Here is an 18249-nt window from a genome sequence, read left to right on the forward strand (position 1 = left end):
AGTGTAAAATCCAGAAAACCTTTGACAAAATTTAGTTCATGGCTTCAAAAAAACCTGCCAAACAGAACTCAATAGGTAACAAATACAACAAAGGCAATAAACACTTGCATCAATACCGAGATTGACTTTTTTAATGAAAATATCTTGGTCCCATTTCAATCAGTAACATTTACAAAGACAAATAAGAACTGAAGAGACTTTAGAAAAGTCTATTTACACGAAGTCCCACTTAGATTAACAACTACCTTGGACAGAAGGAGGAACAGGAATAACACACATGAAAAAAAAAATCACACAACAGTCAGATAAAACCTAAATATATATTTTCATCAAAAATAAACAGGATTCAGCACTCCATGTGTGTATATGCAATCATGATAAGAAATATAGACCGGAAAGCTTAAATGAGAGGCCAACTGAGAACAATAAGTCATCACTCTGGAAGAAAACATTAACCAGTGGAATGAGTATGACCCTCCATGGGAGACATCCCAATGATCTGAGCAGACTAGATGGTGTGAAGGAAGCATCGAGCACCTGACTGAGAGTTGGAGACCTCTTCCCAGAAACAGAGGGGTTCCTTGCAGAAATGCAGGACAAGGTGTTTAAGAAAAAGAAAAAAATCTGAAATACATGCAATACAAGCAAACAAGACACTAAATGCAGAAAATGCCAAGAAAAACCAGAGACAATTCAACACATTCCAGGATCCTGCAGCAGTTTAACTCAATCTGATTACTTATGCAGGTACAATCAAGTGGCAAATGTCATTCACCAAAATCTTGCTTTAAAATACAAATGGGTGAATGACCACAGTAACTTCATTAAGGCACCATAAATTCAAGCCTGATTCAGTTAAGGACATAATCTCACAATTTATATGATAATCAATACATTATTACAGATAGGATCATCTCAAATAACCATTCAGATATAATTTTACAGGATAAACACCAGGAATAACTCCCTCAATAGGTATAACCATTCTCAACACACACATGTGCCTCGACCAATGGGGCCTCTCACCACAGGCATTGTTCATCAGTCAGACAACAAAATTATTTTGTCTGCCAATTAACATCCAAATGTTGCTACTCTGTCATTCGTTGCCATGCCCCACTGTTGATTCCTTTCTCCTCATCATACGTTCTTACCAGAACCATCGGCCAGAGTCCCAAACTCTGCCCTGTGCAGACCAGCCTCTGGTTTCTGACCCTGCTCCTTTGAACTTCCAACTAGGCTTCCCATTCCAATTTAAGTCTTTCGAGGACAGTGGTGTTTCCAACAACCCTTTAGAAGCAGGGAAAGTGAGTCATAATGTGGAAATATGTTGTGATTAAGGAGGTTAACGAACAATGTCATTTTTCATCACCCCAGAGATTAGAACTGCAGTCATCTCGACTTCTTCAGTCTGCAGAGAACTTAAGGGAAACAACAGAGGAGGATTTAAATGGACTGATGTGGAGCAGATTCACTGGCCGGGTTCAGCAGGCCTGAGTACACCGGTTGTGTTATAAATTCACTAAGTACCAAAGACATAGTTTAAAATAGAACTGGTTTATTTGTCTCAGATGCAGAATATTAAACTCCAGTCCCATTAAAGGTGAATGTGCAGCAGAAGAAACTCCTCCCATGCCCAGTGACCAGGGTGCAGAACTGGGTGTGGTGAGCAGCAGCAATAATTGCAGAGTTCAGCACCGACAGTCACTCTCGAAGTTGCATTCAGCAATGGTGATGGACAAATATCCAGCATGCAGCTCATTGAAACTTTCTCTCCAGTTTGAACTTGGTAGTGTGTCACAAGTGTAACACACTGTAAGGTGTCACTGCTAATGTAACGGCCTCTCTGTAATGTTTCACTGCTGAGGTAATGGCTTCTCTGCAGCAGCAATGTTTAGGGTAAGACCAGAGATAACAGGGTTTTGGAGTGTGGGACTATCTAATGACAGAAATGTTCTTCCTTGTGAGTCTGGAAGAGAGATTTTCATGGCCTTTTGCTGGGAGAGATGAGAAGACGTGAATGGAGAGAGTGGGCCCATTTTCTTTTTTTTTGTTTTCTTTACTAACCCTATAGTCAAAGTAAGAATTATAAATCTTAATAGTTTAATCACATATTATGTACCATTTGTTACTTCAGGTGTCACATAGACGCAAACCTATAAAACTACCAGCAACAATTAAGCACACTTGGAGTCTGGTTTTGCAGTGAACAAACACTATTTTATTGGTAACTACTAATAATAGTGAACTTAAACCAGATAATCCAAGGGTTAGCAATGTTATGCATATATAGGTGTGAATAAAGGTTTCCCCCAGTATCTAAAGGTACAGCGTTCCTATGAAACCATTTGTAAGCCGAAATGTCATGAAGCGAAGAAGCAATCACCATTAATCTAAATGGGAAAAGATTTTGGATGTTCCCAGACCCAAAGAATAACCCACCAAATCATACCAAATAGCACATAAATCCTAAAATAACGCTAACCTATAGTAAAAGTAGGAATGGTATGATAAATATACACACTATATAAAGTAGAAATATTGTATGTATGTGCAGTTTCACTGAAAATCGGGAAGATAGTGAACTGAAATCGATTTGGAGAGAAAAAAAATCAGCACGTACACACATGCGTACACAACTGCCGCACAAGACTTCACGGTCACAGTAGTCTTTCTCGGGGTAAACTCACGTATAAAGCAGTCATCATCTTTATCGTAAAAGCGAAAATCCTCTTTGGTTAGCAAAAACAGGTACTAATGTAGGTCTTTCGTTACAGTGAGCTGTCGTAAAGCAAATGTCCGAAAAATGGGAGCCACCTGTATATAAAATCCAAAACCGAGGTGGTAAACGACATAGTCTTACGATGAAGTGGTAGGTTCAATTTAGTTCACAAGATTGGAGGGGGAGGGAGGAAGGGAAGGAGGCAGAGGGAGAGGGAGATGTAACAGGTGTTGTCGACCTTTTCCAATGCCCATCAAATCTTCCAAGTTAGCCAGACGTGACCAACTCAAGAGCACCTTCTTCAAGAGAAAGTCTCCCAACCCAGGTAAGGGTTAGACTCTCCGGTAGATCCCACAGGGTCACTCTTACAAGCACTAACAGCCACAGATCGATTCTTCTTTATCGATCCTCAAATCCCACCCTTGTGGGTACAAGAAAGTCCAACCAGCAGAAACTTTCATCACTAGCCTTTGTGCGTCCGCATGTCCTGCGAGAAAAGCAGTTACGTGTGTTTAAATACCGTTGTGCTGAACACCAGCTGTCCATCACATAGCTCCGCCCCCTCTCTCTGTAAGAAGTCGCTTGCTTGTTCTGTGTCGGTAAAGGATCATTCTGACCTTGCTTAACCACACAGAACATAAACATTAGCTGGTCACCATAGCAACCCAGCACTTCTGCAGAAATCCAACAGCGTGTCCAACGTCAGTCTCGGTTCTCTTTGCATTTTAAAGAGACAGTCCACAGAAAGTATGAACCCCAGGGACACATTACACAGGGGACACATCGCACAGTATCCACCCAAACGAGATTCTTCAGTTTGGCCAAACTGGACTGGGGGGGGGGGCGATAACCCCCTCTGTTAAGCTGCCAAAAGAACTGAGAGCTACATAAGATTAGATGATGGAGTGAATCGCTTCCTACATTCACAGCCGGTGAATGGCCTCTCCCCAGTGTGAACTCAATGATGCACACTGGTTGATTTGGCTGAGAGAATCTTTTCCCAAAGTCCGAGCAGATCAGTCTCTACCCAGTGTGAAGTCGCTGGTGTGCCTTTAGGATGGATGACTGAGTGAATCCTTTCCCACAGTTTGAGCAGGTGAATGGCCTCTCTCCAGTGTGAACTCGCTGATGTACCTTCAGGTGGGATGACGAAGAGAAACCCTTCCCACAGTCTGAGCAGGTGAACGGCCTCTCTCCAGTGTGAACTCGCTGATGTATCTTCAGATGGGATGACGAAGCGAATCCCTTCCCGCAGTCCGAGCAGGTGATTGCCCACTCTCCGGTGTGAACGCTCTGGTGTGCCTTCAGTTGAGATAACTGAGTGAATCCTTTCCCACAGTCTGAGCAGGTGAACGGCTTCTCTCCCGTGTGAACTCGCTGATGTACCTTCAGTTGAGATGACTGAGTGAATCCCTTCCCACATTTTGAGCAGGTGAATGGCCTCTCTCCGGAGTGAACTCGCTGATGTATCTTAAGTTGAGGTAATTCGGTGAATCCCTTCCCGCAGTCTGAGCAGGTGAACGGCCACTCTCTGGTGTGAACTGACCGGTGTTTCAGTAACTTATATGACGAAGTGAATCCTTTCCCACAGATTGAGCAGGTGAATGGCCTCTTCCCAGTGTGAACTCGCTGCTGGTGTCTCAGTAAGTGAGCTGATGAAGTGAATGCCTTGCCACAGTCCAAGCAGGTGAATGGCTTCTCCCCAGTGTGAACTCGCTGATGTACCTTCAGTAGAGATGATGAAGTGAATCCCTTCCCACAGTCCGAGCAGGTGAACGGCCTTTCCCCAGTGTGAACTCGCTGATGTACCTTCAGTTGAGATGACTGTGCGAATCCCTTCCCACAATCTGAGCAGGTGAACGGCCTCTCTCCAGTGTGAACTCGCTGATGTATCTTCAGTCGAGATAATTCAGTGAATCGCTTCCCACAGTCTGAGCAGGTGAACGGCCACTCTCCGGTGTGAACTGACTGGTGTCTCAGTAGCTGATATGATGAAGTGAATCCCTTCCCACAGTCTGAGCAGGTGAATGGCCTCTCCCCAGTGTGAACTGACTGGTGTCTCAGTAGCTTATATGCGGAAGTGAATCCCTTCCTGCAGAGCGAGCAGTTGAATGGCCTGTCCCCAGTGTGAACTGACTGGTGTCTCAGTAACTGAGATGACTGAGTGAATCCTTTCCCACAGTCTGAGCAGGTGAACGGCCGCTCCCGAGTGTGAACTCGCTGTTGAGCCATTAGGTCAGATGACAGAGTGAATGCTTCCCCACAAATTCTTCAGATGACCAGTCTTTGCCCAATGTGATCTGACTGGTGTGTCCACAGGTGGGAAGACCCACTGAATCCCTGCTCACTCACAGGACAGGTGAATGGCCTTGTCCCAGTGTGAACTTGCTGATGTACCTTCAGTTGAGATGACTGAGTGAATCCATTCCCACCGTCTGAGCAGATGAATGGGCTCCCCCCATGTAAACTAATGGGCATGCCTTGGTCAGATGATCAAGTGAATCCCTCTTGACAGTCTGAGCAGGAAGGATGATCGGCTGAATCCCTTGCTCCTGTTCTTAAATATCTGGACAGAGACAGCAAAACTGGCGTGTTGTGTTCGAGGTTCCCGTAGGCAAATTCCTTGTCATTTTTAACCTGTAAAAAGATTTACAAAATCCATCAATGGGTGTAGGACATTTCTAATGAGATCGCTTGAGTTGTCAAGGTGTGACCTGGCATCACACTGTTACAGTGAAGTTCAACCCAAGTTGGAGACAGAAATCATCTCCTGACGCTTTTCCTGTCTCTATATGAATGGGGCATTTCTGCCGTCTCCAATCTGTGACCTGGCTCAGTTTAACTCTCTCCATTGGTATTATTCCCTGTTCCCACTGAGCTGCATGGGTTCCTCCCCCACAGTAACTGAAACAATCTCATACAAGTAGCCTGCAATCCGTTCCATGCACCCACAACTCTCAGTGTAAATAAAGTTACCCCTGACATCCCCTCCGTATCAACTTTCAAGCACCTTGAAACTATACCCCTTCACATTAGCCATTTCAGCCCTGGGGTAAAAACCTCTGGCTATCCACATGATCAGTGTCCCTCATCATCCTATACATCTGAAAAAGGCTCTAAACATAAACAAAGATATTATACATTTCTTTGAGGATTTGTTGGGAATAGACAACATTATGACAGTATAGATAGGGTACAGGTAAGCAGCTTTTTCCACTGAGGATGGGTGTGATGACAACCATAGGTCATGGGTAAGTGGGGAAGTGAAAATTTAATGGGAACATTTGGAAAAGCTCTTTACTGAAATGGTCGTGAGAGTGTGCAGTGAGATGCCAGCACAAGTGGTGAATATGAGCTCGGTTTCACCATTTAAAAGAAGTTTGGATGGGAGCCTGGATGGTAGGGGTATGGAGGGCGATGGTCCCAGTGCAGGTAGTTGCATTAGACAGTGTAAATATTTGTTTGGCATTGACTGGATTGAGTACTAATGCTGAGTTCCTCCGGCATTTTGTGTGTGTTGCTTGGATTTCCAGCATCTGCAGATTTCCTCTTCTTTGTGATTGGAGGTAGAACAAAAGTGATTTTCTCAACTGGTGATGTAAAAGATTTTGTTCCCTTCCTCCGAGTTCCTAATCCTTGCATTTAGATAGCTGGAGCTCAGCTCTGTCTGAGAGATCCATCGGTTCCCATTCCCTCATCAACCGGAAGCTCCCCTGGGCCCGTGTATGGATCATCGGGCTGAGAGAGATGGAAGAGAGCAGGACTGTCCTGGGATTGCGGACTATGATGTCTGGCTTTCACAGGAATTATCCTGAAGCCGGTGTTTAAGATAAAATCATGGACAATCGCTCTTACCTGCATCCGACATTTTCAATGCCTTCAGTGTGCTGCGCGCATGCCTAATACTCGGGGACGTCCTCAGCCTGACGCCTGCGCATTTCATCGACGGCGAAATTTTTAACTCATGGCCCTATGGGTAATCACGGTGCCATTAAAAATTTGTGCAGGCACCGGTTCAAGGTCCATACCTAATTTTTTTTTTGTGTGTATCGAAAAATCTGCAGCTGTTTTAACGCAGAAAGCAGCTCCCATAAGCAATATTCTCAATATCAATGAGTATCTATTGCCAAAGTAAAATGCGGTTATAAAACACAGGAGATTCTGCAGTTGCTGAGAATACAGAGACGCACACACACAAAATGCTGGAGGAACTCTGCAGTTCAAGCAGCAACTAAGCAGCGGAGTACACAGGCTAGGCGTGCTGGTTCAGTCTAAACGTTGTCTTTTCATGCCTCTCCAAAATTTCTGCCTGACTGTTGATTTCCACCAGTATTTTGCAGAAATTAACCACCTTTTTTTTTCGATCAACCAGTTTACCAAATGCTTCTAATCTTTCTTGTGTAGCCACATCCTGCTGGTCTGGTTCCTCCTCCTCGTAAACTCTAGACCCCATCTGTCTTTGCAGCCCCAAAGCCTGACTCAAATCTGGCAAATCTTTGGTTTTTGACTCTGCACCATCGGTTTCACTCGCTAGTCTGCTGTCAGACTTTAGAGGTGCATTGTGTTACGAAACTGCAAGTTCGTTTACTGCGAGTGTCGCTTTAAGTGCCTGAGTGAGAAGGGTCTTTGACGTAAAACACAAAGGAGGAGAGGGAAGGGAGGGGAAGGGGGAGAGGGGTGGGAGAGGGGTAGGGGATGGGGAGGGGTGAGAACGTCAAAACCACGGTGAGCTCATCATCTTACTCAGACTGGAGAAAATCATTCAGGTCTATAAGATGATGAGAGGCATTGGTCGTGTGGATAGCCAGAGGCTTTTTCCCAGCGAGGAAATGGCTAACATGAGGGGAAATAGGTTTAAGCTGCCTGGAAGTAGGTACAGAGGAGATATCAGAGCAAAGTTTTTTTTAAACAAAGAGTGGTAGTGGTGTGTGTGTGGAATGCACTGCCAGCGACGGTGGTAGAGGCGGATACAATAGGGTCTTTTAAGAGACTCAGAAAGGTACATGGAGCTTAGGAAAATAGATTTCGATGATTCTATGAAATTCAAGGGAAATCTCCTATCCCACGGAGTGGTGACTAGTTGCAACCTGTCATCTCAAGGAGAGTGAGAGGGGAACGGCAGGGGTAGATTTTGATATACAGATATGGAACAGAAACATGGGCAGGAACCAGATGGACCGAGTGGCCTTTCCAGTGTACATTGTGAGTGTGGTACAGACAGTAAGTACCTGAAACACGGCATTTTATACAAACTGTTTTATCTTTCACAGATCCACAGTATTAAGCACCAGTCTAGTTTAAGACGAACATCAGAAGAACAGACTCCTCCAATGCTCAGTGACCAGGGTTCAGTCCTGGGTGCGATGAGCAGCCACAAGAACTGCAGAATCTGACAGTAACAGTTCCTCATGAACCTGCAGCTGCCTTCAGTTACTGTGATGGTTAGACTTTTAACACAGAGATGATTTGAACTTCCTCCCTGATGTAGGGGGGTTCAGACCGAAGATGTAGGGGAGAAGGAAAACAAAAAGATAATAAAGTTGCGTGCACCATAAGGGATAAACAGAGAGGAAGAGGTGGAGAGTTTCTTAAATGCATCTATTTTAATGCTAGGAGCATTGTTAGATAGTTGGATGAGGATAGAGCATGGATTGAGACATGGAAATATGATGTTGTAGCTATTAGTGAAACATGGTTGCAGGACAGGTGTGATTGGCAACTAAATATTCCTAGATTTTCGTTGTTTTGCGTTGAATTACTTGTCCGAGAAAATATTACAGTGGTGTTTTGACAGGACAGATTAGAGGGCTCGTCTCGGGAGACTACTTGGGTGGAATTGTGGAATGGGAAAGGTGTAGTAATACTTATAGGGGTGTATTATAGACCACATAATGGGGAGCGAGAATTGGAGGAGCAAATTTGTGAGGAGATAGCAGATATTTGTACTAAGCACAAGGTTGTGATTGTGGCAGATTTTAATTTTCCACACACAGACTGGAAGTCCATTCTATAAAAGGGATGGATGGTTTGGAGTTTGTAAAATGTGTGCAGGATAGGTTTTTGCAGCAATACATGGAGGTACCAACTAGAGAAGTAGCAGTGTTGGATCTCCTGCTGGGAAAGAGATAGGTCAGGTGATGGAGGTATGTGTTGGGGAGCACTTCGGGTCCAGTGATCACAATACCATTAGTTTCAATATAAGTATGGAAAAGGATAGGACTGGACCCAGGGTTGAGATTTTTGATTGGAGAAAGGCTGACTTTGATGAAATGTGAAAAGATTTAGGAGTCGATTGGGACAATTTGTTTATGGGAAGGATATAACAAAGAAATGGAGTTCATTTAAAGGTGAAATTTTGAGGGTACAGGATCTTTGTGTTCCTATTGGGTTGAAAGGAAAGGTTAAAAGTTCTAGAGAGCCATGGTTTCAAGAGATATTGGAAACATGGTTCAGAAAAAGAGATCTATAATAAATATAGGCAGCATGGAGCAAATGAGGAGCTCGAGGAATATAAAGAATGTAAAAAGAAGCTTAAGAAAGTAATTAGAAAAGCTAAAAGAGGATATGAGGCTGCTTTGGCAAGTAAGGTGAAAATGAATCCAGAGGGTGTCTACAGTTATATTAATAGCAAAACGATAGTGAGGGATAGAATTGGTCCCTTAGAGAATCAGAGTGGACAGCTATGGGGGAGATTTTGAAAAATTATTTTCATTGGTATTCACTAAGGAGAAGGATATTGAATTGTGTAAGGTAAGAGAAACAAGTAGGGTAGTTAAGGAAACTCTGATGATTAAAGAAAAGGAAGTAAGGAGCTTTTAAGGAATATAAAAGTGGACAACTCTCCGGTTCCTGACAGGATATTCTCTAGAACCTTGAGGGAATTTAGTGTAGAAACAGCAGGAGCTCTGACGGAAATATTTCAAATATCATTAAAAACATGGATGGTGCCGGAAGATTGGCAAATTGCTCATGTTCCATTGTTTAAAAAGGGGTCTTAGAGTAAACCTAGCAATGATGGGCCTGTAAGTTTGACGTCAGTGATGGATAAATTAATGGAAAATATTCTTGGATATGGTATATAATTATCTGATTAGACAGGGTTTGATTAGGAACAGTCAACATGGATTTGTGTGTGGAAGATCATGTTTGACAAACCGTATTGATCTTTTTGAAGTGGTTACTAGGAAGGTTGATGAGGGTAAAGCAGTGGATGTTATCTATATGGACTTCAGTAAGGCCTTTGACAAGATTCCACATGGAAGGATAGTTAGGAAGGTTCAAATGTTAGGTATTAATATTGAAGTAGTAAAATGGATTCAACAGTGGCTGGGTGGGAGAAGCCAGAGAGTAGTGGTGGATAACTGTTTGTCAGGTTAGAGGGCGGTGACTAGCGGTGTGCCTCAGGGATCAGTACTGGGTCCAATGTTGTTTGTCATATACATTAATGATCTGGATGATGGAGCGGTAAATTGGATTGGAAAGTATGCAGATAATACTAAGACAGGTGGCATTGTGGATAATGAAGTAGGTTTGCAAAGCTTGCAGAGAGATTTAAGCCAGTTAGAAGAGTGGACAGAAAGATCGCAGATGGAGGCTAATGTTGAAAAGTGTGAGGTGCTACATTTTGGTAGGTCTGATCAAAATAGGACATACATGGTAAATTGTAGGGCATTGAAGAATGCAGTAGACAGAGTGATCTATGGGGCATAGATAATAGAATAATGGTGAATAGTCCCCTGAAGGTGGAATCTCATGTGGATAGGGTTGTAAAGAAAGCTTTTGGTATGCTGGCCTTTATAAATCAGAGCACTGAGTATAGGAGTTGGGATGTAATGTTAAAATTATACAAGGCATTGTTCAGGCCAAATATGGAGTATTGTGTGCAGTTCTGTTCACCGAAATATAGGAAAGATGTCAATATAATTGAGAGAGTACGGAGAAAATTTACTAGAATGTTACCTGGGTTTCAACACCTAAGTTACAGGGAAAGGTTGAACAAGTTAGGTCTTTATTCTTTGGAGTGTAGAAGGTTCAGGGGGGACTCGATAGAGGAATTTAAAATTATGATGGGGATAGATCGAGTTGACGTGGATAGGCTTTTTCCATTGAGAGTAGGGGAGATGCAAACAAGAGGACATGAGTTGAGAGTTAGGGGGAAAAAGTTTAGGGGTAACATGAGTGGGAACTTCTTTACTCAGAGAGTGGTAGCTGTGTGGAAGAGCTTCTAGTAGAAGTGGTAGAAGCAGGTTCGATATTTTTTATGGGGTGAATGCAGTTCGGTGGGATTAGGTGAGAGTAAGCTTTCAGCACCGACTAGAAGGGCCGAGATGGCCTGTTTACATGCTGTAATTGTTATGTGGTTATATAATAACCATCCAGAAATTATATTACAGGATGAACAAGCAGGACTAACTCCCTCAATAGATATAACCATTCCCAACACCCACATCTCCCTCGACCAATGGAGCACCTCACAACAGGTATTGTTTCTGTCATCAGTCAGACAATACAATTATTTTCTGTCAATCAGCTTTGAAATGTTCCTACTCTGTTATGCAGTTCCTCTCCCTGCTGCTGATTCCCTTCTCACGATACATTCTTACCCTAACCATCTTCCAGAGCCCCAAACTCTACCGTGTGCAGACCTGCCTCTGGTTTCTGACCATGATTCTTTGAACATCCAACTGATGGTTTCCGATTCTACTTCCAGTCTTTAAAGAACACTGGTGTTTTCAACAACCCTTTGTTATCAGGAAAAATGCCCCATAAAATGGAAATGAGTCGTGATTAAGGAGGTTAACTACCAATGTCACTCTTCCTCCTCCAGAGATTTGAAGGGCGAAGAACATCTCAGACAGAACTGCAGTCAGCTCAACTTCTTCAGTCTGCTGGAAATTCAAGGGAAACCTCTTCACCCACAGAGTAGTGACTGTTTGGAACCCATCACCACAGTGAGAGTGAGAGGTGAATAACAGGGGATGATTTAAAAGGACTGTCGTGGAATTGAATCTCAGCAAGGTCCAGGCGGCCTGAGTTGACACTCTACTGTGCACTACGTGTGTTATAAATTCACTAAGTACCAGAGACTGAGTTTAAAATAGGACTGATTTATTTGTGTCCAGAGTCTCCCCAGTGTGAACTGAGTAGTGTGCTCGTAGGTGGGATGACTGAGTGAATCCTTTCCCACAGTCTGAGCAGGTGAATGGCCTCTCACCTGTGTGTACTAACTGATGTCTCAATAGGTGAGATGATAACGTGAATCCCTTCCCACAGTCTGAGCAGGTGAACGGCCTCTCCACAGTGTGAACTCGCTGATGTGCTATCAGACTTTAGAGGCGCGTTGCAACAACCCAACTGTCTGAGGCACAGTCCTTTGAAATTAGTGAAAATGACTCAAAACGTTCAAAAGAGCAGGGAAAAAGGAGTTAACCACCTCAGTCTGGAGTTCTGAAGAACGTTAAAACCACAGTTCTTCAGCATGGAGAAAATCATGCAGGAAATTCGTGGAGGTGTATTTGATGATGACAGGCATTGGTCGTGTGGATAGCCAAAGGCTTTTTCTCAGGGCTGGAACGGCTAACACGAGGGGCATAGGTTTAAGTTGCTTGAGCGTTGGTACAGAGGAGATGTCAGAGCTAAGTTTTTTAAACAAAGTGGTGTGTGTTTGGAATGCACTGCCAGCAACGGTGGTAGAGGCAGATACAATAGGGTCTTTTAAGGGACTCTTAGATGGAGCTCAGGAAAATAGGTGGCTATGCGGTAGGGTAATTCTGGACAGTTTCTAGAGTAAGTTACATGGTCGGCACAACATTATGGGCCAACGCGTCTATAATGCTCTGTAGATTTCTATAATTCTATGAAATTCAAGGGAAATCTCTTATCACACGCAGAGGTGACTAGTTGTAACCTGTCATCATAGGGAGGTTGAGAGGGAAATGGCAGAGATAGATTTTGATAAACTGATATGGAACAGAAACATGGACACGAACCAGATGGACTGAGTGGCCTTATATAGTGAGGGTGATAGAGATAGTAAATACCTGAGACACGGGATAAATGATATAGAATTGATTTATCATTCACAGATCCACAATGTAAAACTTCTGCCTAGTTTAAGGCTAACATCAGCAGAACAGACTCCTCCAATACTCAGTGACCAGGGTTCAGTCCTGGGTGCGGTGTGCAGCTGCAAGAACTGCAGAATCTGACAGTAACAGTCCCTCATGAACCTGCAGCTGCCTTCAGTCACTGTGATGGCTAAACTTTTAACACAGAGATGATTTGAACTTCCTCCCTGATGTAGGAGCGCTCAGACCGAAGAAGTAGGGGAGAAGGAAAAAAAAGAGATAATAAAGTTGCTTGCACCGTTAGGGATAAACAGAGAGGAAGAGGAGGAAAGTATCTGGAATGCACCTATTTTAATGCTAGGAGCATTGTAAGAAAGGTGGATGAGCTTAGAGCATGGATTGATAACTGGAAATACGATGTTGTATCTATTAGTGAAACATGGTTGCAGGAGGGGTGTGATTCGCAACTAAATATCCCTGGATTTCGTTGCTTCTGGTGTGATAGAATCAGAAGGGCAAGAGGCGGAGGTATTGCAATGCTTGTCTGAGAAAATATTACAGCGGTGCTTTGACAGGATAGATTACAGGGCTCAGTTAGGGAGCCTATTTGGGTGGAACTGAGGATTGGGAAAGGTATAGTAACACGTATAGGGGCGTACTGTAAACCACCTAATTGGGAGCGAGAATTGGAGGAGCAAATTTGTAAGGAGATAGCAGATATTTGTAGTAAGCACAAGGTTGTGATTGTGGGAGATTCTAATTTTCCACACATAGAAACATACAAAAAAGGTGCAGGAGTAGGCCCTTCGAGCCTACACCGCCATTCAGTATGAACATGGCTGATCATCCAACTCAGAACCCTGTACCTGCTTTCTCTCTATACCCCTGATCCCTTTAGCCACAAGGGCCATATCTAACACCCTCTTGAATATAGCCAATGAACCAGCCTCAACTGTTTCCTGTGGCAGAGAATTCCACGGATTCTCCACCCTCTGTGTGAAGAAGTTTTTCCTCATCTCGGTCCTAAAAGTCTTCCCCTTTATCCTTAAACTGTGACCCCTCATTCTGGACTCCTCCAACATTGGAAACAATCTTCCTGCATCTAGCCTGTCCAATCCCTTTAGAATTTTATATGTTTCAATAAGATCCCCCCTTAATCTTCTAAATTCCAGTGAGTATAAGCCTAGTCGATCCAGTCTTTCTTCATATGAATGTCCTGCTATCCCAGGAATCACTCTGGTGAACCTTCTGGAATCTGGTGAAGCACAGGAATCAGTGCTGGGTCCATTGTTATTTGTCATCTATATCAATGATCTGGATAATAATTTGGTAAATTGGATCAGCAAATTTGTTGATGATACAAAGATTGGAGGTGTAGTGTACAGTGAGGAAGGTTTTCAAAGCTTGCAGAGGGATCTGAACCAGTTGGAAAAATGGCAGATAGAGTTTAATACAGACAAGTGTGAGGTATTGCACTTCGGAAGGTCAAACGAAGGTAGAACATACAAGGTATGGGCACTGAGGAGTGTACTACAACAGAGGGATCTAGGAATACTGATACAAAATTCCCTAAAAGTGGCATCACATGTAGATAGGGTAGTAAAGAGAGCTTTTGGTACATTGGCCTTTATAAATCAAAGTACTGAGTATATGAGTTGGAATGTAATGGTGAGGTTGTATATTGCATTAGTGAGGGGAAATTTGGAGTATTGTGTGCAGTTTTGGTCACCGAATCACAGGAAGAATATTAATAAGGTCGAAAGAGTGCAGAGAAGGTTTAAAAGGATGTTGCTGGGACTTGAGAAACTGAGTTACAGAGAAAGTTTGAATAGGTTAGGACTTTATTCCCTGGAGCGTAGGAGAATGAGGGGTGATTTGATAGAGGTGTATAAAATTATGATGGGTATAGATAGAGTGAATGCAAGCAGGCTTTTTCCACTGAGGTTAGGGGAGAAAAAAACCGGAGGACATGGGTTAAGGGTGAAGGGCAAAAGGTTTAAAGGGAATATTGGGGCAGGGGGCTTCTTCACAACTGGGTCTGACTGGTACTGGCATAACTGGTTCTTCTGGGCACATTCTGTCTCACTCCCAACCATTTTGTACCTTCCTTTGCACAGGTATGTAATGTCTAAAGGACCAGCGTTTGAGTAAATGAGACTCACCAACTTTCTCCTGACTGAATCACTGGAATCTCCGAGTCAGATGGGTTCTCTCCAGTCGGTGCTCTCAATCCTCGGGCTGTTTCACTTGCTGCTGTTCCCTCGTCTTCAGTCGCGCTCTGCTTCCAGTTGTGTGCTTTTCTTCCAATAAATGTCTCACTGCAGGTCTAACTTTAACATGAAAGATAATGAAGCACATTAACAATACAAAGGTGGACCAAACATTTCTGCTTAATGTTACTAGGATCAAAACTCACTGAAATTTAAACATTGAAGGCAAATATAATGATCTCAGTGAACAATCTTTTATTGTCCCTCACATGACACAGACGATATGGGATAAGAAGGAGCCATCATCCAGTCATGGTAAGACATAAGACCCAGGACCAGAATCCGGTGATTCGATCCATCTGGTCTGCCCACCACTCAACCAGGGCTGATGTTTACACCAACACCATATTCCTGCCTTCCTCCTGTAACCCTGAAGCCACTTAGCAATCATGAATATATTAATCTCTGTCATAAATATACCCAAATCGCAGCCTCAACCAACCTCTGTGGAAACAAATTCCACACTTCGGACACCTAATGGCAAAAAAAAATTCGCAACTGAATTTTAACGAGAAGCATCTTTATTCTGAGACTGTGCTGTCAGATCACAGACTCTCCGTCTAATGGAAACATCCTCTCCATGTCCACTGTATCCAGACTTTTCAGCATTCGGTAGGTTTACTTAACCATACATCCCCCCACCACCCCCACCGTCCCTCTGAACTCCATCCAGCACAGGTCCAGAACCATCAAATGCTCCTCACACATAAAGCCGATCATTCCTGAGATTATTAGCAACAACTGTACTGAACACATTTCCAGGAATAACAGACAAACTGGTTCCAGGATAATTTACAAGGACAAGTTGTGCTTCCTTTACTGTTATACTATCACTCCATTTCCAGACTAAAACAGCACCATTTCAGGAAGTTTGTATTACAGATCCTGTCTTGTCTATACTTGACCGACCGCCGTCGCTGGACTATAAACTTGCAGGAGTAACGTGTGGCTCAGCTCTACTGCGTGGAGCTGAGGCTCGAACCATTCTCCCCCGAGACTTCCCAGTCCATCGGTATAGCAGGCAGTAAAATCAAAGATCCCCACAACCTCGGACGTTCTCCTTTCTCACCCACCCCAGTCCGGGAGAAGACACAACAGCCATAAAGCTCCAGGACAAACGCGAGGAGCTTCAGGAAGCAAGACGAGTTCGGGGAAGTTATGGGACTCAGTGGCCAAAATCACACCACGTGATCTGGCGTCACAACGCGGAGGGCGGGGCGAATCTGCGGCACACAGCCTCACGTGACCTGTCGGCCAGACTTTCATTTAAATTCTGCGGAAACAGACAGCCTGGGCTCCTGGTTTGTATCGTTCAATGCAGATTAAGTGAAGTCGACACATTTCTGACGAGCCCGGATAGTTGGGAAACAAATGAATTCCTGGCCCTCAGTTCGGGGCTCACGGCCAACATCGGATCTCCCCGCTCGGGATCGGTCTCAATACTCACCGATGGGGAAAGTGATATCTTCGGCCCGCAGACACTGATCCCGTGGGAAGAGATGAAAGTCTTTCCCGATCACACAGCCGACCCACTTCAGCTCTGAGCGGAGAGGATAACACCGTCCACCCGGAGACTGTGAACATGAGCGAAGAGATTGTTACATCATCGGGAGGCGGGGCCTCGGAAACAGACGCGCAGATGCTGCCAATCTGCGGTTAAATGGGAGGGGCAAACGGGATCACGTGTCAGGATTGGCGCCACCTCCCCCCCTCCCCCAGGCAGAGACTCCAGCTACTCATTAGTCTGTGGAAAGAAGCAAACTTGCCGCTCACATCTCCACTTACCTTAAATGTATTAGACATTTCAACCCCCAGGAAAAATATATCGTCTGTCCATTCTATCTATTCCTCTCCTCATCTTATAAACGTCCATTCAGTCTCTCCCCAGCTTGAGCCGCTCTGGAGAAAACAACACAAGTTTGTCCAGCCTCTCCTTATAGCTCATGCCCTCTCATCCAGGCAGTGTCCTGGTAAACCTCTTCTGCGCCCCTCCCAAAGCCCCGACATCTTTCCGAGAATGGGGGCGACCAGAACTGTATGAAGCACTCCAGATACGGTCTAACTAGTTTTATAAAACTGTGTTACAACCTGTAACGTTTTAGAAACGAACCAGCAGCAATAGAGTTCACACCGGAGTCTGGTTTTGATGTTAAAACCATTCTCTTTATTAGTATATAGTAACTTAACAAAATAAAGGAAAGTTAACAGTGTTAAGTGTATATATGTGTAAATATAACCCCCAGATTATCGAACCTGAGGGAACAAAGCTTAGAGTCTTGAGATGGTAAAGTAGGAAAGTTCAGTAATCCACGGAATAAATGATAGGAGAGAGATATTTGTAATCCAGGGTGAAACGTAGAGAAAAGGCCGTTACTTCAAAATAACCGTCGACGAAGTTCTTATCCGTTGAATCCGTCCACATACGAGTCATCAGCGAAAGTGACCTGTCACAGGAATACCGTCTTCCAGGGGTTACCACACAACATACCCAGGCAAGGGTTAACACAAGATATTCCAAACCCCACTCCTATGGATTATACGAAGTGACAGCCACAGACTTTCGTTGTGTTTCCGTGTACCGATGATCAACCCACTCTTGTGGGCATAGGAGAGTTCTAAGCCTCAGCTGCGACTAACTGAAGCGATTGGCTTTTCCAGTCTCTCTCTCTCTCTCTCTCTCTCTCTCTCTCTCTCTCTCTCTCTCTCTCTCTCTCTCTCTGTCAGCCTGTGACTGACGTCATAGTCCCGCCTCCTTGGAGTCTGAGATCCCTCTGATCATCGACACTGTTCAGGGTTTTGCATTTAACAGTGTACTGTCTCATACATTCGACCTACCGAGCTGCCAAGCTGATCATCACTAATCAAATCTCACTGAGATTTCTCAGGTCCTGTTGAATTTATTGCCAAGTGCACAAATACGAAAAGGTACAGGTACAGAGGAACACTGACTTGTGGCAGCATCACAGGCAAGTACATTCAGATAACACACGGAACACAAATTATACGATACTCTGTCAGTAACAATCTGTAAATATGTTTTAAGTAATTAACGATATATAAAATACATTGTGTCATGACAAATATTAAAATGTGCATTTTGTCTCAATAACAAACATGGAAATGTTGAATTTTGTCCCTGACTCCATTCCTCCTGTAATCCACAACCAGCTCCTTTGTTTTTGTCACAATG

The 18249-nt window shown here is 43.8% G+C and overlaps 1 protein-coding gene across 6 annotated transcripts; it reads right to left on the minus strand.

Moving 5' to 3' along the window:
- Positions 1-85: 85 nt before the first annotated feature.
- LOC132388798 (zinc finger protein 229-like) lies at positions 86-16722 on the minus strand. 6 transcript variants are annotated; one of them, XM_059961218.1, is made up of 4 exons: positions 16133-16499; positions 14952-15119; positions 6578-6692; positions 86-5359 (listed from the first exon to the last, which is right to left on the minus strand). In XM_059961218.1, exon 4 carries the CDS (start codon positions 4952-4954, stop codon positions 3746-3748), a length of 1209 nt encoding a protein of 402 aa, XP_059817201.1. In that variant the 5' UTR covers positions 4955-5359; positions 6578-6692; positions 14952-15119; positions 16133-16499; the 3' UTR covers positions 86-3745. The 6 variants fall into 6 exon arrangements, 5 of the variants coding, with proteins under 5 accessions (XP_059817201.1, XP_059817200.1, XP_059817202.1 ...); XM_059961217.1 differs by lacking the exons at positions 6578-6692; positions 16133-16499 and adding an exon at positions 16507-16722; XM_059961219.1 differs by lacking the exon at positions 6578-6692 and having other exon boundaries at positions 14952-15115.
- Between the last annotated feature and the right edge of the window lie 1527 nt (positions 16723-18249).

This window comes from Hypanus sabinus, unplaced genomic scaffold, assembly GCF_030144855.1.
Source record: "Hypanus sabinus isolate sHypSab1 unplaced genomic scaffold, sHypSab1.hap1 scaffold_412, whole genome shotgun sequence".
NCBI classification, from domain to species: Eukaryota; Metazoa; Chordata; class Chondrichthyes; order Myliobatiformes; family Dasyatidae; genus Hypanus; species Hypanus sabinus.

Bases quoted from the DNA above. Each gene is read 5' to 3' on its own strand.
- LOC132388798 (XM_059961217.1), bottom strand. From the start codon at position 4,954: ATGGCTCAACAGCGAGTTCACACTCGGGAGCGGCCGTTCACCTGCTCA.